Genomic DNA, 23,518 nt, shown 5'->3' on the forward strand with positions numbered 1-23,518 from the left:
GAAGGCAGAGAAGGGGAGGGGTGAGGAGAAATGCGACAAGGCGGCCAGGGGAGGGGGCGGAGCGGGGAGAGAAGCGAAAAGGGTGTGAAAGGGTGGGAAAATACAGATTTAAAAGTGACACGGCAGGCAGGGGAGGGGGTGGAGCGGGGGTGTGGGAGGAGCGAGAGCGGATTAAGGAGGGCGGGAGGAGGCAGCGAGTAGTTTAGCGAGCCAAGACGGAGGGCATTGTTGTGGGGAGGGGGGAGGAGAAATGCGACACGGCGGGCAGGGGAGGGGGCGGAGCGGGGAGAGCAGCGATAAGGGTGTGAAAGGGTGGGAAAATACAGATTTAAAAGTGACACGGCAGGCAGGGGAGGGGGGTGTGGGAGGAGGGAGAGCGGATTAAGGAGAGCGGGAGGAGGCAGCGAGTAGTTTAGCGAGCCAAGACGGAGGGCATTGCTGTGGGGAGGGGGGGAGGAGAAATGCGATACGGCAGGCAGGGAAGGGGGTGGAGCGGGGGTGTGGAAGTGTTTAAAGTTTTTTTTTAAAGTAGACACGGCCTGCGGCTGCCGGCCGTGAAAGTGAAAGTACGGCCAGCCGGCCGTGTCTCGGGGAAAATACAGATTTAAAAGTGACACGGCAGGCAGGGGAGGGGGCCGAGCAGGGGTGTAGGAGGAGTGCGGCTGAGGGAACAGACGGCGATTTGGTGCTGTGCACGCGCATTTTAGGTCAATGCGCTTGCGCATTGACCTAAAACCGCACAGACACAGCACCAAATCGCCAGTGGGGTAAAGTCTGTTTAAAGCCCTATAGTCTCGCTCTGCTCAATGCGCATGCGCATTGAGAGGCGAAACCTAAAAAGTTAGACTACAACCCGGTTCCTCAGTTCTAAAGTCCACCTTGCATGCATGGTCGGGCAGAAATGGCTGCCGCAAAGCTCTGATATTTTCAGAATCGGGGGCGTGTTTTTTGTTGAGTGACGGATGACGTCACTGTGAGAAAGAACGCAAAAAACACGCCCCCGAATCCGAAAAAGACAGGGCTTAAAGGGAGTGACACCCCTCTCCTCCAATGGCTGGCCAGCATTTACGAGGCCAGCCAATGGAGAAGAGGGGCGGGTTCAAGCCCCCTAACTAAGAAACATAAAATCTCTGAGCTCCGCCCACACTGCTACGCAGTGCGACGCAGTTCTCAACCTAAAAAAGTACACTTGGCAGGCAAGCCCACTACCACGGACACTCACCCCTCTGAATGACGAGGCCCCTTCAGCCCACTAGTCTTGGCCAATCACACACCTAAAGCAAAGGGAACTTGTCATCTCCACTACCGTTAACCACTCGTCCTTGACAGGTTAACCCCCTTCCCCTGCTGAACTCCAGAAGTTCAAGAGTTAAATATGTCCCAACAGTATTTAACTGTTCTCGATAATCAGGAGGGAAGCAGTTCAACCTTGAGCATGAGGGTATCATAGGGTTATACAAAGACAAGGAAAAACCACAGGACACTGTTAATATGTAGCTGCCAATGTAGATGAAGCACGCTTACCAGGAATGAAGGTCTGGTCGTGATCCATGTTAACAAATATCGAGAAAAATCTAGTAAGAACTCACCGGCCTCACTCCCTTGGCCATCAGAGTCAAGCTGATCATGGACGATCACTTCTCCCACATCGGAAACACGGAATAAAATGTCTGGACCAGCAGGACAACCTGCAATGCGCACACAACAAAGGAACTCGTTGATAAGGACACGCGCCGGAACAATGACAGATTTATAGACACACAGCATGGGCCGACCAGTGATCAGCGTCTGCAGAATGAATGATCTTACCAATGCCTTGAGCTCAGGATTACAGCTATGAAAAGACACCCTGATGCAAGGCACATACTGGAGACTGATCTGCAAAGACACCCTGATGCAAGGCACATACCGGAGACTGATCTGCAAAGACACACACTGATGCAAGGCACATACCGGAGATTGATCTGCAAAGACACACACTGATGCAAGGCACATACCGGAGACTGATCTGCAAAGACACACTCTGATGCAAGGCACATACCAGAGACTGATCTGCAAAGACACACACTGATGCAAGGCACATACCGGAGACTGATCTGCAAAGACACACTCTGATGCAAGGCACATACTGGAGACTGATCTGCAAAGACACACACTGATGCAAGGCACATACCGGAGACTGATCTGCAAAGACACACACTGATGCAAGGCACACACCGGAGACTGATCTGCAAAGACACACTCTGATGCAAGGCACATACCGGAGACTGATCTGCAAAGACACACACTGATGCAAGGCACATACTGGAGACTGATATGCAAAGACACACACTGATGCAAGGCACATACCGGAGACTGATCTGCAAAGACACACACTGATGCAAGGCACATACCGGAGACTGATCTGCAAAGACACACACTGATGCAAGGCACATACTGGAGACTGATCTGCAAAGACACCCTGATGCAAGGCACATACTGGAGACTGATCTGCAAAGACACAAACTGATGCAAAGCACATACTGGACACTGATCTGCAAAGACACACACTGATGCAAGGCACATACCGGAGACCGATCTGCAAAGACACACACTGATGCAAGGCACATACCGGAGACTGATCTGCAAAGACACACACTGATGCAAGGCACATACCGGAGACTGATCTGCAAAGACACACACTGATGCAAGGCACATACCGGAGACTGATCTGCAAAGACACCCTGATGCAAGGCACATACCGGAGACTGATCTGCAAAGACACACCCTGATGAAAGGCACATACCGGAGACTGATCTGCAAAGATACACACTGATGCAAGGCACATACTGGAGACTGATCTGCAAAGACACACACTGATGCTAAGTAGATATAGGAGACTGATCTGCAAAGACACACACTGATGCAAGGCACATACCGGAGATTGATCTGCAAAGACACACACTGATGCAAGGCACATACCGGAGACTGATCTGCAAAGACACACTCTGATGCAAGGCACATACCAGAGACTGATCTGCAAAGACACACACTGATGCAAGGCACATACCGGAGACTGATCTGCAAAGACACACTCTGATGCAAGGCACATACTGGAGACTGATCTGCAAAGACACACACTGATGCAAGGCACATACCGGAGACTGATCTGCAAAGACACACACTGATGCAAGGCACATACCGGAGACTGATCTGCAAAGACACACTCTGATGCAAGGCACATACCGGAGACTGATCTGCAAAGACACACACTGATGCAAGGCACATACTGGAGACTGATATGCAAAGACACACACTGATGCAAGGCACATACCGGAGACTGATCTGCAAAGACACACACTGATGCAAGGCACATACCGGAGACTGATCTGCAAAGACACACACTGATGCAAGGCACATACTGGAGACTGATCTGCAAAGACACCCTGATGCAAGGCACATACTGGAGACTGATCTGCAAAGACACAAACTGATGCAAAGCACATACTGGAGACTGATCTGCAAAGACACACACTGATGCAAGGCACATACCGGAGACCGATCTGCAAAGACACACACTGATGCAAGGCACATACCGGAGACTGATCTGCAAAGACACACACTGATGCAAGGCACATACCGGAGACTGATCTGCAAAGACACACACTGATGCAAGGCACATACCGGAGACTGATCTGCAAAGACACCCTGATGCAAGGCACATACCGGAGACTGATCTGCAAAGACACACCCTGATGAAAGGCACATACCGGAGACTGATCTGCAAAGATACACACTGATGCAAGGCACATACTGGAGACTGATCTGCAAAGACACACACTGATGCTAAGTAGATATAGGAGACTGATATGTAAAGACACACACTGATGCAAGGCACATACTGGAGACTGATATGCAAAGACACACACTGATGCAAGGCACATACCGGAGACTGATCTGCAAAGACACACACTGATGCAAGGCACATACCGGAGACTGATCTGCAAAGACACACACTGATGCAAGGCACATACCGGAGACTGATCTGCAAAGACACACACTGATGCAAGGCACATACCGGAGACTGATCTGCAAAGACACACACTGATGCAAGGCACATACTGGAGACTGATCTGCAAAGACACACACTGATGCAAGGCACATACTGGAGACTGATCTGCAAAGACACACACTGATGCTAAGTAGATATAGGAGACTGATCTGCAAAGACACCCTGATCCAAGGCACATACCGGAGACTGATCTGCAAAGACACACACTGATGCAAGGCACATACCGGAGACTGATCTGCAAAGACACCCTGATGCAAGGCACATACTGGAGACTGATCTGCAAAGACACACACTGATGCAAGGCACATACTGGAGACTGATCTGCAAAGACACACACTGATGCAAGGCACATACAGGAGACTGATCTGCAAAGACACACACTGATGCTAAGTAGATATAGGAGACTGATCTGCAAAGACACCCTGATGCAAGGCACATACCGGAGACTGATCTGTAAAGACACACACTGATGCAAGGCACATACCAGAGACTGATCTGCAAAGACACACACTGATGCAAGGCACATACCGGAGACTGATATGCAAAGACACACACTGATGCAAGGCACATACCGGAGACTGATCTGCAAAGACACACCCTGATGCAAGGCACATACCGGAGACTGATCTGCAAAGACACACACTGATACAAGGCACATACCAGAGACTGATCTGCAAAGACACACACTGATGCAAGGCACATACTGGAGACTGATCTGCAAAGACACCCTGATGCAAGGCACATACCAGAGACTGATCTGCAAAGACACACACTGATGCAAGGCACATACTGGAGACTGATCTGCAAAGACACCCTGATGCAAGGCACATACCGGAGACTGATCTGCAAAGACACACACTGATGCAAGGCACATACTGGAGACTAATCTTCAAAGACACACACTGATGCAAGGCACATACCGGAGACTGATCTGCAAAGACACACACTGATGCAAGGCACATACTGGAGACTGATCTGCAAAGACACACACTGATGCAAGGCACATACTGGAGACTGATCTGCAAAGACACACACTGATGCAAAGCACATACCGGAGACTGATCTGCAAAGACACACACTGATGCAAGGCACATACCAGAGACTGATCTGCAAAGACACACACTGATGCAAAGCACATACCGGAGACTGATCTGCAAAGACACCCTGATGCTAAGTACATATAGGAGACTGATATGTAAAGACACACACTGATGCAAGGCACATACTGGAGACTGATCTGCAAAGACACACACTGATGCAAGGCACATACCAGAGACTGATCTGCAAAGACACACAATGATGCAAGGCACATACTGGAGACTGATCTGCAAAGACACACACTGATGAAAGGCACATACTGGAGACTGATCTGCAAAGACACACACTGATGCTAAGTAGATATAGGAGACTGATATGTAAAGACACACTGATGCAAGGCACATACCGGAGACTGATCTGCAAAGACACACACTGATGCAAGGCACATACTGGAGACTGATCTGCAAAGACACACACTGATGCAAGGCACATACTGGAGACTGATATGCAAAGACACACACTGATGCTAAGTAGATATAGGAGACTGATATGTAAAGACACACACTGATGCAAGGCACATACTGGAGACTGATATGCAAAGACACACACTGATGCTAAGTAGATATAGGAGACTGATATGCAAAGACACACACTGATGCAAGGCACATACTGGAGACTGATCTGCAAAGACACACACTGATGCAAGGCACATACTGGAGACTGATATGCAAAGACACACACTGATGCTAAGTAGATATAGGAGACTGATATGTAAAGACACACACTGATGCAAGGCACATACTGCAGGGCACATACTGGAGACTGATATGCAAACACACCCTGATGCAAGGCACATACTGGAGACTGATATGCAAAGACACACACTGATGCAAGGCACATACCGGAGACTGATCTGCAAAGACACGCACTGATGCAAGGCACATACCGGAGACTGATCTGCAAAGACACACACTGATGCAAGGCACATACTGGAGACTGATCTGCAAAGACACACACTGATGCAAGGCACATACTGGAGACTGATCTGCAAAGACACACTCTGATGCAAGGCACATACTGGAGACTGATCTGCAAAGACACACACTGATGAAAGGCACATACCGGAGACTGATCTGCAAAGACACACACTGATGCAAGGCACATACTGGAGACTGATCTGCAAAGACACACACTGATGCAAGGCACATACTGGAGACTGATCTGCAAAGACACACTCTGATGCAAGGCACATACTGGAGACTGATCTGCAAAGACACAAACTGATGCAAGGCACATACTGGAGACTGATCTGCAAAGACACACACTGATGCAAGGCACATACTGGAGACTGATCTGCAAAGACACACACTGATGCAAGGCACATACTGGAGACTGATATGTAAAGACACACACTGATGCAAGGCACATACTGGAGACTGATCTGCAAAGACACACACTGATGCAAGGCACATACTGGAGACTGATCTGCAAAGACACACACTGATGCAAGGCACATACTGGAGACTGATCTGCAAAGACACACACTGATGCAAGGCACATACCGGAGACTGATCTGCAAAGACACACACTGATGCAAAGCACATACTGGAGACTGATCTGCAAAGACACACTCTGATGCAAAGTGTAGGAGAGTAGGGTCTGCAATCCTATGATCACCCAGATTTTTTGCTTTTGTTTCACTGGTTTACGACTTTCTCTGGCTGTGGGCCTGCCAATCAGACCCACAGCCTGGCTGTTCTCTTTCTAAATTACAACATGTACCCTAGGTGCATTTACCAATTGGTACTGGGCCACCTTATCAGACCCTGTAACTCAGGGCATGGGTGTACCCAGGGCTGCCAGGGGCTGCAGCATGTATTATGCCACCCCTGGCTGGCCTCTTAAATTTGACACAACTGGCTGCATGACAGCTGGGGCAAAGTCGTGTAATCACCCTTTGCTGTAGGTGTAGTATACCTATACCTAACCCTAAAATGGACACACAGATTCCTATCAGTCACTCCTATGGCAGGCCTTGACAATCCTGAAGGCAGAGTGCTTGGAATCGTGTGAGATGGTGCTCTGGCATGAGCTGAGCCTGTCTGCAGCTTGCGGAACCAAGTCCTAATAGCTGTTCCATGATATCGCATACCATATACTCTTAAGTGCATTATAATCCTCGCGGTTAAATGCTAACTTTGGTATTGCTTTATCAAAACATGTCGAGTAAGGTGTCATACGAATTGGAATACTAACCCCTCGCCAATTCTGGCGACGGGGTTAGCATTCCACCCTTCTAGAGGGACACGACATGTATGTAACTGTGAACCCCGGTTAAAGTTAACTAAAGCCTCAGCTCCACAAAATGGATGCTGCCACCACAGACACGAGTCTGACCCCCTACAGCTGGGAGTCCTTCCAGTGAGGGGAGCCTGGACAAAGGGTTTCCTGTCAGGGGCGGTGCTAGCACAGTCCCAGACATGGTTTTGTGTATCCTGGGTAGGCAGGGCTTTTCAGGAAGGTGACTGCTGAGTGGCACCCCGGTGCTCACTACGCATAGGCCGGTCTGAACCAGTTTCAGGGGCACACCAGCCCCTGGCCTGGGGAAGTCCGGCATGGCAGAGGGGTGTAACCACCCCCCTCCTAGTCCCACCCATAGGCAGGACCTAGTCACCGGGTCAGCCCCCTTTTTTAGTATAAAGATGGGAGCGGGCCCCCTGTTCAAATTAGATCATCTTTGGAATCAAGACACGACTTTCTGCGAAAGGACTTCACGATTTCTTCATCAAGATTCTCCCTTGTGGCTAAGGAGTAGTCACCCTGCATCCGCAGGCACCATCCTAAAGAACACTGCGGTCTGCTGCAAGTCCTTCATCACGAATCCGACGACCCAGCTCGACGAGACCCGGCTTCCCTGGCACCTCTGACCTCTACTCACCTCTACAGCCAAGCTGAGAACCGTGAGTGCGACGAGACCTCGAGGGACCGACGATCGCCAAGACTGCACGACATCTTTGCAACAAGCCCACCGTGTCCTCCACGGGTGAGTGCTTTGGGGTCCGAGAAGCCCCAACCCTGCGCAGCTCCAGCACCCAAGATCAGCCTCCCTGCATCTCCACGATCGGCGTGGGGCCCTTCTGCTGTTTGCTGTGCACCGCGTTGTTTGGCTACTAGCCGGCTGGCTTGTGGCCTTCTGAACGACGCCCGACGACATCACTGCTGCTGGTCTGGTTGCTCCAGACTGGCCCTTGCTTCCTTCTTTAAGAGAGGCACCCCGGACCCTCCTGGTCCACTCCAGACGCCATTTTAGGTCCACCGCGTGGGCTTGAATTTGCCAAGGCTTTGTTGCCCAATCCTGGGTCCAGCGACGCCGACAGCTTCTATCTTCGTGGGACAGCTCGATCCTCCTTCCTGGTCGCCGACAACGCCTCCTGGTCCGTGAGATCTCCGAGCCCAGCGTCACCCACACGCCTTGTCGAGGTGGCTACCATCCGGTGCCCTCCTGGTGCCCACTGACTACTGGCTAGTAGTCTCGAACTTGGTCCCCTCTGCTTTCAGGTGTCATCTTCCATCGATCCAGGCTTGGATCCACCGAACTTTCTTCACTGGTCGCCTGCCAGCAACTTCTTTCTTCCAGGCTCCTGGTCCGTCAACGAGGATTCCCGACGTCTTTTGAGTCCTATGCAGCTGCAGCCCCTGGGCTAGGTAACTTCGGCATTTCGGTGCCCCAGCATAGCCTCACTATCCAAGGGTCAGAATCTACTTTCGTTTTCTCCCTACCAGGTCGGGTTCGCCCGAGAACACTAACTTTGCAATTTCTAGCTACCATAGACTTTGTCCCGGATCTCGCGTGAGAGTGCACACACTGCACCCGAGTCCCCTGGGTCTCCTAGAAGTAATCTAACGATTCTATAGTCAAGTCCTAGCGATTCCAAAGCCTAGTAGTACTGTACTTACCTGCTAGTAATTTCGCATTCCACTTTTCAAGTATATGGTTTTCCGTGCCCCTCGGGCATTTGTATATACTGTGCTAACTTAAGTATTTTTGTAAGAGTTTTGGTTTGTGCTTAGTACCCTGTCCTCATAAAGAGTACAGGGCTGTTGTGATTCTTAATAAATAACTGTTTATTTTCATAACACTTGTGTGGTGTCCTTTCACTTGGTGTTCAAGGGGTATATGTGGTATAACAGCTGGCTTAACACGCCCTCTCGAGTCTTTAGCCTTAGACTGCTCGTATCCACGCTACTAGGATAGCTGGTCTATAAGGTTGACTTACAACCAATCATCAATAAGGGTTGCTGGACTGATACATAGTGTTCACTAGAATAGTGACCACTGCATATCAGGCCACCTTCTCACACAAAGCACATACCGGAGACTGATCTGCAAAGACACACACTGATGCAAGGCACATACTGGAGACTGATCTGCAAAGACACACACTGATGCAAGGCACATATGGGAGACTGATAAGCAAAGACACACACTGATGCAAGGCACATACCGGAGACTGATCTGCAAAGACACACACTGATGCAAGGCACATATGGGAGACTGATCTGCAAAGACACACACTGATGCAAGGCACATATGGGAGACTGATAAGCAAAGACACACTCTGATGCAAAGCACATACCGGAGACTGATCTGCAAAGACACACACTGATGCAAGGCACATACTGGAGACTGATCTGCAAAGACACACACTGATGCAAGGCACATATGGGAGACTGATAAGCAAAGACACACACTGATGCAAGGCACATACTGGAGACTGATCTGCAAAGACACACTGATGCTAAGCACATATAGGAGACTGATATGTAAAGACACACACTGATGCAAGGCACATACCGGAGACTGATCTGCAAAGACACACACTGATGAAAGGCACATACCGGAGACTGATCTGCAAAGACACACACTGATGCTAAGTAGATATAGGAGACTGATATGTAAAGACACACACTGATGCAAGGCACATACTGGAGACTGATCTGCAAAGACACACACTGATGCAAGGCACATACTGGAGACTGATCTGCAAAGACACACACTGATGCAAGGCACATACTAGAGACTGATCTGCAAAGACACACACTGATGCAAGGCACATACCGGAGACTGATCTGCAAAGACACACACTGATGCAAGGCACATACTGGAGACTGATATGCAAAGACACACTGATGCAAGGCACATACCGGAGACTGATCTGCAAAGACACACACTGATGCAAGGCACATACTGGAGACTGATATGCAAAGACAAACTGATGCAAGGCACATACTGGAGACTGATCTGTAAAGACACACACTGATGCAAGGCACATACTGGAGACTGATCTGCAAAGACACACACTGATGCAAGGCACATACTGGAGACTGATCTGCAAAGACACACACTGATGCAAGGCACATACTGGAGACTGATCTGCAAAGACACACACTGATGCAAAGCACATACTGGAGACTAATCTTCAAAGACACACACTGATGCAAGGCACATACCGGAGACTGATCTGCAAAGACACACTCTGATGCAAGGCACATACCAGAGACTGATCTGCAAAGACACACACTGATGCAAGGCACATACCGGAGACTGATCTGCAAAGACACACTCTGATGCAAGGCACATACTGGAGACTGATCTGCAAAGACACACACTGATGCAAGGCACATACCGGAGACTGATCTGCAAAGACACACACTGATGCAAGGCACACACCGGAGACTGATCTGCAAAGACACACTCTGATGCAAGGCACATACCGGAGACTGATCTGCAAAGACACACACTGATGCAAGGCACATACTGGAGACTGATATGCAAAGACACACACTGATGCAAGGCACATATGGGAGACTGATAAGCAAAGACACACTCTGATGCAAAGCACATACCGGAGACTGATCTGCAAAGACACACACTGATGCAAGGCACATACTGGAGACTGATCTGCAAAGACACACACTGATGCAAGGCACATATGGGAGACTGATAAGCAAAGACACACACTGATGCAAGGCACATACTGGAGACTGATCTGCAAAGACACACTGATGCTAAGCACATATAGGAGACTGATATGTAAAGACACACACTGATGCAAGGCACATACCGGAGACTGATCTGCAAAGACACACACTGATGAAAGGCACATACCGGAGACTGATCTGCAAAGACACACACTGATGCTAAGTAGATATAGGAGACTGATATGTAAAGACACACACTGATGCAAGGCACATACTGGAGACTGATCTGCAAAGACACACACTGATGCAAGGCACATACTGGAGACTGATCTGCAAAGACACACACTGATGCAAGGCACATACTAGAGACTGATCTGCAAAGACACACACTGATGCAAGGCACATACCGGAGACTGATCTGCAAAGACACACACTGATGCAAGGCACATACTGGAGACTGATATGCAAAGACACACTGATGCAAGGCACATACCGGAGACTGATCTGCAAAGACACACACTGATGCAAGGCACATACTGGAGACTGATATGCAAAGACAAACTGATGCAAGGCACATACTGGAGACTGATCTGTAAAGACACACACTGATGCAAGGCACATACTGGAGACTGATCTGCAAAGACACACACTGATGCAAGGCACATACTGGAGACTGATCTGCAAAGACACCCTGATGCAAGGCACATACCGGAGACTGATCTGCAAAGACACACACTGATGCAAGGCACATACCGGAGATTGATCTGCAAAGACACACACTGATGCAAGGCACATACCGGAGACTGATCTGCAAAGACACACTCTGATGCAAGGCACATACCAGAGACTGATCTGCAAAGACACACACTGATGCAAGGCACATACCGGAGACTGATCTGCAAAGACACACTCTGATGCAAGGCACATACTGGAGACTGATCTGCAAAGACACACACTGATGCAAGGCACATACCGGAGACTGATCTGCAAAGACACACACTGATGCAAGGCACACACCGGAGACTGATCTGCAAAGACACACTCTGATGCAAGGCACATACCGGAGACTGATCTGCAAAGACACACACTGATGCAAGGCACATACTGGAGACTGATATGCAAAGACACACACTGATGCAAGGCACATACCGGAGACTGATCTGCAAAGACACACACTGATGCAAGGCACATACCGGAGACTGATCTGCAAAGACACACACTGATGCAAGGCACATACTGGAGACTGATCTGCAAAGACACCCTGATGCAAGGCACATACTGGAGACTGATCTGCAAAGACACAAACTGATGCAAAGCACATACCGGAGACTGATCTGCAAAGACACACACTGATGCAAGGCACATACCGGAGACCGATCTGCAAAGACACACACTGATGCAAGGCACATACCGGAGACTGATCTGCAAAGACACACACTGATGCAAGGCACATACCGGAGACTGATCTGCAAAGACACACACTGATGCAAGGCACATACCGGAGACTGATCTGCAAAGACACCCTGATGCAAGGCACATACCGGAGACTGATCTGCAAAGACACACCCTGATGAAAGGCACATACCGGAGACTGATCTGCAAAGATACACACTGATGCAAGGCACATACTGGAGACTGATCTGCAAAGACACACACTGATGCTAAGTAGATATAGGAGACTGATCTGCAAAGACACACACTGATGCAAGGCACATACCGGAGATTGATCTGCAAAGACACACACTGATGCAAGGCACATACCGGAGACTGATCTGCAAAGACACACTCTGATGCAAGGCACATACCAGAGACTGATCTGCAAAGACACACACTGATGCAAGGCACATACCGGAGACTGATCTGCAAAGACACACTCTGATGCAAGGCACATACTGGAGACTGATCTGCAAAGACACACACTGATGCAAGGCACATACCGGAGACTGATCTGCAAAGACACACACTGATGCAAGGCACATACCGGAGACTGATCTGCAAAGACACACTCTGATGCAAGGCACATACCGGAGACTGATCTGCAAAGACACACACTGATGCAAGGCACATACTGGAGACTGATATGCAAAGACACACACTGATGCAAGGCACATACCGGAGACTGATCTGCAAAGACACACACTGATGCAAGGCACATACTGGAGACTGATCTGCAAAGACACACTGATGCTAAGCACATATAGGAGACTGATATGTAAAGACACACACTGATGCAAGGCACATACCGGAGACTGATCTGCAAAGACACACACTGATGCAAGGCACATACTGGAGACTGATCTGCAAAGACACACACTGATGCAAGGCACATACCGGAGACTGATCTGCAAAGACACACACTGATGCAAGGCACATACCGGAGACTGATCTGCAAAGACACACACTGATGCAAGGCACATACTGGAGACTGATCTGCAAAGACACCCTGATGCAAGGCACATACTGGAGACTGATCTGCAAAGACACAAACTGATGCAAAGCACATACTGGAGACTGATCTGCAAAGACACACACTGATGCAAGGCACATACCGGAGACCGATCTGCAAAGACACACACTGATGCAAGGCACATACCGGAGACTGATCTGCAAAGACACACACTGATGCAAGGCACATACCGGAGACTGATCTGCAAAGACACACACTGATGCAAGGCACATACCGGAGACTGATCTGCAAAGACACCCTGATGCAAGGCACATACCGGAGACTGATCTGCAAAGACACACCCTGATGAAAGGCACATACCGGAGACTGATCTGCAAAGATACACACTGATGCAAGGCACATACTGGAGACTGATCTGCAAAGACACACACTGATGCTAAGTAGATATAGGAGACTGATATGTAAAGACACACACTGATGCAAGGCACATACTGGAGACTGATATGCAAAGACACACACTGATGCAAGGCACATACCGGAGACTGATCTGCAAAGACACACACTGATGCAAGGCACATACCGGAGACTGATCTGCAAAGACACACACTGATGCAAGGCACATACCGGAGACTGATCTGCAAAGACACACACTGATGCAAGGCACATACCGGAGACTGATCTGCAAAGACACACACTGATGCAAGGCACATACTGGAGACTGATCTGCAAAGACACACACTGATGCAAGGCACATACTGGAGACTGATCTGCAAAGACACACACTGATGCTAAGTAGATATAGGAGACTGATCTGCAAAGACACCCTGATCCAAGGCACATACCGGAGACTGATCTGCAAAGACACACACTGATGCAAGGCACATACCGTAGACTGATCTGCAAAGACACCCTGATGCAAGGCACATACTGGAGACTGATCTGCAAAGACACACACTGATGCAAGGCACATACTGGAGACTGATCTGCAAAAACACACACTGATGCAAGGCACATACAGGAGACTGATCTGCAAAGACACACACTGATGCTAAGTAGATATAGGAGACTGATCTGCAAAGACACCCTGATGCAAGGCACATACCGGAGACTGATCTGCAAAGACACACACTGATGCAAGGCACATACCAGAGACTGATCTGCAAAGACACACACTGATGCAAGGCACATACCGGAGACTGATATGCAAAGACACACACTGATGCAAGGCACATACCGGAGACTGATCTGCAAAGACACACCCTGATGCAAGGCACATACCGGAGACTGATCTGCAAAGACACACACTGATACAAGGCACATACCAGAGACTGATCTGCAAAGACACACACTGATGCAAGGCACATACTGGAGACTGATCTGCAAAGACACCCTGATGCAAGGCACATACCAGAGACTGATCTGCAAAGACACACACTGATGCAAGGCACATACTGGAGACTGATCTGCAAAGACACCCTGATGCAAGGCACATACCGGAGACTGATCTGCAAAGACACACACTGATGCAAGGCACATACTGGAGACTAATCTTCAAAGACACACACTGATGCAAGGCACATACCGGAGACTGATCTGCAAAGACACACACTGATGCAAGGCACATACTGGAGACTGATCTGCAAAGACACACACTGATGCAAGGCACATACTGGAGACTGATCTGCAAAGACACACACTGATGCAAAGCACATACCAGAGACTGATCTGCAAAGACACACACTGATGCAAAGCACATACCGGAGACTGATCTGCAAAGACACCCTGATGCTAAGTACATATAGGAGACTGATATGTAAAGACACACACTGATGCAAGGCACATACTGGAGACTGATCTGCAAAGACACACACTGATGCAAGGCACATACCAGAGACTGATCTGCAAAGACACACACTGATGCAAGGCACATACTGGAGACTGATCTGCAAAGACACACACTGATGAAAGGCACATACTGGAGACTGATCTGCAAAGACACACACTGATGCTAAGTAGATATAGGAGACTGATATGTAAAGACACACTGATACAAGGCACATACCGGAGACTGATCTGCAAAGACACACACTGATGCAAGGCACATACTGGAGACTGATCTGCAAAGACACACACTGATGCAAGGCACATACTGGAGACTGATATGCAAAGACACACACTGATGCTAAGTAGATATAGGAGACTGATATGTAAAGACACACACTGATGCAAGGCACATACTGGAGACTGATATGCAAAGACACACACTGATGCTAAGTAGATATAGGAGACTGATATGTAAAGACACACACTGATGCAAGGCACATACTGCAGGGCACATACTGGAGACTGATATGCAAACACACCCTGATGCAAGGCACATACTGGAGACTGATATGTAAAGACACACACTGATGCAAGGCACATACTGGAGACTGATCTGCAAAGACACACACTGATGCAAGGCACATACTGGAGACTGATCTGCAAAGACACACACTGATGCAAGGCACATACTGGAGACTGATCTGCAAAGACACACACTGATGCAAGGCACATACCGGAGACTGATCTGCAAAGACACACACTGATGCAAAGCACATACTGTAGACTGATCTGCAAAGACACACTCTGATGCAAAGTGTAGGAGAGTAGGGTCTGCAATCCTATGATCACCCAGATTTTTTGCTTTTGTTTCACTGGTTTACGACTTTCTCTGGCTGTGGGCCTGCCAATCAGACCCACAGCCTGGCTGTTCTCTTTCTAAATTACAACATGTACCCTAGGTGCATTTACCAATTGGTACTGGGCCACCTTATCAGACCCTGTAACTCAGGGCATGGGTGTACCCAGGGCTGCCAGGGGCTGCAGCATGTATTATGCCACCCCTGGCTGGCCTCTTAAATTTGACACAACTGGCTGCATGACAGCTGGGGCAAAGTCGTGTAATCACCCTTTGCTGTAGGTGTAGTATACCTATACCTAACCCTAAAATGGACACACAGATTCCTATCAGTCACTCCTATGGCAGGCCTTGACAATCCTGAAGGCAGAGTGCTTGGAATCGTGTGAGATGGTGCTCTGGCATGAGCTGAGCCTGTCTGCAGCTTGCGGAACCAAGTCCTAATAGCTGTTCCATGATATCGCATACCATATACTCTTAAGTGCATTATAATCCTCGCGGTTAAATGCTAACTTTGGTATTGCTTTATCAAAACATGTCGAGTAAGGTGTCATACGAATTGGAATACTAACCCCTCGCCAATTCTGGCGACGGGGTTAGCATTCCACCCTTCTAGAGGGACACGACATGTATGTAACTGTGAACCCCGGTTAAAGTTAACTAAAGCCTCAGCTCCACAAAATGGATGCTGCCACCACAGACACGAGTCTGACCCCCTACAGCTGGGAGTCCTTCCAGTGAGGGGAGCCTGGACAAAGGGTTTCCTGTCAGGGGCGGTGCTAGCACAGTCCCAGACATGTTTTTGTGTATCCTGGGTAGGCAGGGCTTTTCAGGAAGGTGACTGCTGAGTGGCACCCCGGTGCTCACTACGCATAGGCCGGTCTGAACCAGTTTCAGGGGCACACCATCCCCTGGCCTGGGGAAGTCCGGCATGGCAGAGGGGTGTAACCACCCCCCTCCTAGTCCCACCCATAGGCAGGACCTAGTCACCGGGTCAGCCCCCTTTTTTAGTATAAAGATGGGAGCGGGCCCCCTGTTCAAATTAGATCATCTTTGGAATCAAGACACGACTTTCTGCGAAAGGACTTCACGATTTCTTCATCAAGATTCTCCCTTGTGGCTAAGGAGTAGTCACCCTGCATCCGCAGGCACCATCCTAAAGAACACTGCGGTCTGCTGCAAGTCCTTCATCACGAATCCGACGACCCAGCTCGACGAGACCCGGCTTCCCTGGCACCTCTGACCTCTACTCACCTCTACAGCCAAGCTGAGAACCGTGAGTGCGACGAGACCTCGAGGGACCGACGATCGCCAAGACTGCACGACATCTTTGCAACAAGCCCACCGTGTCCTCCACGGGTGAGTGCTTTGGGGTCCGAGAAGCCCCAACCCTGCGCAGCTCCAGCACCCAAGATCAGCCTCCCTGCATCTCCACGATCGGCGTGGGGCCCTTCTGCTGTTTGCTGTGCACCGCGTTGTTTGGCTACTAGCCGGCTGGCTTGTGGCCTTCTGAACGACGCCCGATGACATCACTGCTGCTGGTCTGGTTGCTCCAGACTGGCCCTTGCTTCCTTCTTTAAGAGAGGCACCCCGGACCCTCCTGGTCCACTCCAGACGCCATTTTCGGTCCACCGCGTGGGCTTGAATTTGCCAAGGCTTTGTTGCCCAATCCTGGGTCCAGCGACGCCGACAGCTTCTATCTTCGTGGGACAGCTCGATCCTCCTTCCTGGTCGCCGACAACGCCTCCTGGTCCGTGAGATCTCCGAGCCCAGCGTCACCCACACGCCTTGTCGAGGTGGCTACCATCCGGTGCCCTCCTGGTGCCCACTGACTACTGGCTAGTAGTCTCGAACTTGGTCCCCTCTGCTTTCAGGTGTCATCTTCCATCGATCCAGGCTTGGATCCACCGAACTTTCTTCACTGGTCGCCTGCCAGCAACTTCTTTCTTCCAGGCTCCTGGTCCGTCAACGAGGATTCCCGACGTCTTTTGAGTCCTATGCAGCTGCAGCCCCTGGGCTAGGTAACTTCGGCATTTCGGTGCCCCAGCATAGCCTCACTATCCAAGGGTCAGAATCTACTTTCGTTTTCTCCCTACCAGGTCGGGTTCGCCCGAGAACACTAACTTTGCAATTTCTAGCTACCATAGACTTTGTCCCGGATCTCGCGTGAGAGTGCACACACTGCACCCGAGTCCCCTGGGTCTCCTAGAAGTAATCTAACGATTCTATAGTCAAGTCCTAGCGATTCCAAAGCCTAGTAGTACTGTACTTACCTGCTAGTAATTTCGCATTCCACTTTTCAAGTATATGGTTTTCCGTGCCCCTCGGGCATTTGTATATACTGTGCTAACTTAAGTATTTTTGTAAGAGTTTTGGTTTGTGCTTAGTACCCTGTCCTCATAAAGAGTACAGGGCTGTTGTGATTCTTAATAAATAACTGTTTATTTTCATAACACTTGTGTGGTGTCCTTTCACTTGGTGTTCAAGGGGTATATGTGGTATAACAGCTGGCTTAACACGCCCTCTCGAGTCTTTAGCCTTAGACTGCTCGTATCCACGCTACTAGGATAGCTGGTCTATAAGGTTGACTTACAACCAATCATCAATAAGGGTTGCTGGACTGATACATAGTGTTCACTAGAATAGTGACCACTGCATATCAGGCCACCTTCTCACACAAAGCACATACCGGAGACTGATCTGCAAAGACACACACTGATGCAAGGCACATACTGGAGACTGATCTGCAAAGACACACACTGATGCAAGGCACATATGGGAGACTGATAAGCAAAGACACACACTGATGCAAGGCACATACCGGAGACTGATCTGCAAAGACACACACTGATGCAAGGCACATATGGGAGACTGATCTGCAAAGACACACACTGATGCAAGGCACATATGGGAGACTGATAAGCAAAGACACACTCTGATGCAAAGCACATACCGGAGACTGATCTGCAAAGACACACACTGATGCAAGGCACATACTGGAGACTGATCTGCAAAGACACACACTGATGCAAGGCACATATGGGAGACTGATAAGCAAAGACACACACTGATGCAAGGCACATACTGGAGACTGATCTGCAAAGACACACTGATGCTAAGCACATATAGGAGACTGATATGTAAAGACACACACTGATGCAAGGCACATACCGGAGACTGATCTGCAAAGACACACACTGATGAAAGGCACATACCGGAGACTGATCTGCAAAGACACACACTGATGCTAAGTAGATATAGGAGACTGATATGTAAAGACACACACTGATGCAAGGCACATACTGGAGACTGATCTGCAAAGACACACACTGATGCAAGGCACATACTGGAGACTGATCTGCAAAGACACACACTGATGCAAGGCACATACTAGAGACTGATCTGCAAAGACACACACTGATGCAAGGCACATACCGGAGACTGATCTGCAAAGACACACACTGATGCAAGGCACATACTGGAGACTGATATGCAAAGACACACTGATGCAAGGCACATACCGGAGACTGATCTGCAAAGACACACACTGATGCAAGGCACATACTGGAGACTGATATGCAAAGACAAACTGATGCAAGGCACATACTGGAGACTGATCTGTAAAGACACACACTGATGCAAGGCACATACTGGAGACTGATCTGCAAAGACACACACTGATGCAAGGCACATACTGGAGACTGATCTGCAAAGACACACACTGATGCAAGGCACATACTGGAGACTGATCTGCAAAGACACACACTGATGCAAAGCACATACTGGAGACTAATCTTCAAAGACACACACTGATGCAAGGCACATACTGGAGACTGATCTGCAAAGACACACACTGATGCAAGGCACATACTGGAGACCGATCTGCAAAGACACACACTGATGCAAGGCACATACCGGAGACTGATCTGCAAAGACACACACTGATGCAAGGCACATATGGGAGACTGATAAGCAAAGACACACACTGATGCAAGGCACATACCGGAGACTGATCTGCAAAGACACACACTGATGCAAGGCACATACCGGAGACTGATCTGCAAAGACGCTCTGATGCAAGGCACATACTGGAGACTGATCTGCAAAGACACACACTGATGCAAGGCACATACTAGAGACTGATCTGCAAAGACACACACTGATGCAAGGCACATAGAGGAGACTGATCTGCAAAGACACACACTGATGCTAAGTAGATATAGGAGACTGATCCGCAAAGACACCCTGATGCAAGGCACATACCGGAGACTGATCTGCAAAGACACACACTGATGCAAGGCACATACCGGAGACTGATCTGCAAAGACACACACTGATGCAAGGCACATACTGGAGACCGATCTGCAAAGACACACACTGATGCAAGGCACATACCGGAGACTGATCTGCAAAGACACCCTGATGCAAGGCACATACCGGAGACTGATCTGCAAAGACACACACTGATGCAAGGCACATATGGGAGACTGATAAGCAAAGACACACACTGATGCAAGGCACATACCGGAGACTGATCTGCAAAGACACGCACTGATGCAAGGCACATACCGGAGACTGATCTGCAAAGACACACACTGATGCAAAGCACATACTGGAGACCGATCTGCAAAGACACACACTGATGCAAGGCACATACCGGAGACTGATCTGCAAAGACACCCTGATGCAAGGCACATACCAGAGACTGATCTGTAAAGACACACACTGATGCAAGGCACATACCGGAGACTGATCTGCAAAGACACACACTGATGCAAGGCACACACTGGAGACCGATCTGCAAAGACACACACTGATGCAAGGCACATACCGGAGACTGATCTGCAAAGACACACACTGATGCAAGGCACATATGGGAGACTGATAAGCAAAGACACACACTGATGCAAGGCACATACCGGAGACTGATCTGCAAAGACACACACTGATGCAAGGCACATACTGGAGACTGATCTGCAAAGACACACTGATGCTAAGCACATATAGGAGACTGATATGTAAAGACACACACTGATGCAAGGCACATATGGGAGACTGATAAGCAAAGACACACACTGATGCAAGGCACATACCGGAGACTGATCTGCAAAGACACACACTGATGCAAGGCACATACTGGAGACTGATCTGCAAAGACACACACTGATGCAAGGCACATACCGGAGACTGATCTGCAAAGACACACTGATGCAAAGCACATACCGGAGACTGATCTGCAAAGACACACACTGATGCAAGGCACATACTGGAGACTGATCTGCAAAGACACACACTGATGCAAGGCACATACCGGAGACTGATCTGCAAAGACACACACTGATGCAAGGCACATACTGGAGACTGATCGGCAAAGACACACACTGATGCAATGCACATACCGGAGACTGATATGTAAAGACACACACTGATGCAAGGCACATATGGGAGACTGATCTGCAAAGACACACACTGATGCAAGGCACATACCGGAGACTGATATGTAAAGACACACACTGATGCAAGGCACATATGGGAGACTGATCTGCAAAGACACACACTGATGCAAGGCACATACTGGAGACTGATCTGCAAAGACACACTGATGCTAAGCACATATAGGAGACTGATATGTAAAGACACACACTGATGCAAGGCACATACCGGAGACTGATCTGCAAAGACACACACTGATGCAAGGCACATACTGGAGACTGATCTGCAAAGACACACACTGATGCAAGGCACATACCGGAGACTGATCTCCAAAGACACCCTGATGCAAGGCACATACTGGAGACTGATCTGCAAAGACACACATTGATGCTTGGCACATATGGGAGACTGATATGCAAACACGCCCTGATGCTAAGTGCACATAGGAGACTGATATGTAAAGACACCTCGATGCAAGGCACATACCGGAGACTGATATGTAAAGACACCCTGATTCAAGTACGGTTATACAACATGGGAGATCGTATACACAATGAGCAGTGGCATATGGATACCTGACCAACAAATATGCTATGCATTATACAATGGAATGAGTAAGATCAATAAGACACGGCAAGAAACGAACATTGATATGTAAACACGCCCTGAAGTAGAGTACATTCATGCAATGTGTGCCAATGTAAAATTACACTCGAAAAATCCTACTGAAATGTACCCAACAACATTTGCTATGATGCACATAACGGAATGTGTGAAGTCATAATGATACCCAATGCAACAGGCTTGCAAACAAACTTCCTGTATTGAGAAAAACAAGAATACCTGTGTGATGCTGTAAGTAAATCCACTATAGTTGTCACTGTACCTTGATTTTTATTTACCTAGAGCACACAAGTGCACGCTAAGGCCTATGCTGTGTGATTGTCTCTGAGGCTCCGAGCATGGCTCTGATTGAGCACCTCATGCACGCCTTCCTCAGACACACGACTACTGTCTGCATTTAAAAAAAGATAAGCACTGGAATGGGCAAACATTCTTGCATGCTGTTTGTTATCTGTTGACCTCTGAATCTCGGTCCCCCACAGTATCCCCTGAGACACTTTACCTGCTCGCCGCGCTATCCAGAGTCATGTACTGAAAGAGTGAACGTGAGCCCCGATTAAGAGTCAGGAGAGGGGAATTCCACTCTACCTGGACACGAGTGGGCACGAGTGGGCCGTTTCTTTCTTGGAGTTGGAACACCAGATCTGATCATACCTGGTCATTTCACCCAGTAAAAAGCAGATGAGGCTTTAGCCTCGTCCCCAATATTTATCTGCCCCTCCCTTTGCTACACTCACCTCCTTCCATCTCCAATCGACACAGAAGCCTCAGCACAAAAGAGGTCGGAACCCGTTCAAACAGGGGAATTGTATGTGGTAGCTTCACAGGAGTAGTTTGTGGTCTGAGGATGACTGCCTGCCCCAACCCTCTATGTGCTCCCCAACAGGAAACATTTTAAAACAGTCCCAGTTCCTTAAAGAAAATGCAGCTTAAAAACATAAATACATATAGTTTTTAAATGTTTTCCGTTTGGAAATGCAAACTGACAGATGGTGGTCTGCGACAGGGAATCTTTCAATGGGACCTATTGGAGCATAGGTTAGATCTCAAAATTACGGACAGATTGCAAAAATATCAGAGCTCCGTTTGCAGCCACTACGTGCAACCTGTCCATTTATATATCGGATATTATATCAGACCTTAAATGAAGAGTTAGAGAATAACACGAAATTAACCTAACAATGAAGGCAACAATTAAGCACTTCATAAGAATACCTGTACCTCTGCTCAGAGCTCGTGGGACTCGACTCCCCGAAAGCCACCATGAGAGGCGGAACCATCAGCATCATGGCCTACACATATA

The 23,518-nt window shown here is 48.8% G+C and overlaps 1 protein-coding gene across 1 annotated transcript in view; it reads right to left on the minus strand.

The window, feature by feature from the left end:
• LOC147709917 (zinc finger protein 783-like) overlaps positions 1 to 23,518 on the minus strand; it is a 67,863-nt gene that overhangs the window by 19,193 nt on the left and 25,152 nt on the right. Inside the window, exon 4 of the mRNA XM_086928346.1 lies at positions 1,590 to 1,688. Coding sequence (XP_086784472.1) covers positions 1,590 to 1,688 — 99 coding nt within the window. The remainder of the gene's footprint in view (positions 1 to 1,589; positions 1,689 to 23,518) is intronic.

The sequence above is a fragment of the Lissotriton vulgaris genome, chromosome 6, assembly GCF_964263255.1.
Source record: "Lissotriton vulgaris chromosome 6, aLisVul1.2, whole genome shotgun sequence".
NCBI classification, from domain to species: Eukaryota; Metazoa; Chordata; class Amphibia; order Caudata; family Salamandridae; genus Lissotriton; species Lissotriton vulgaris.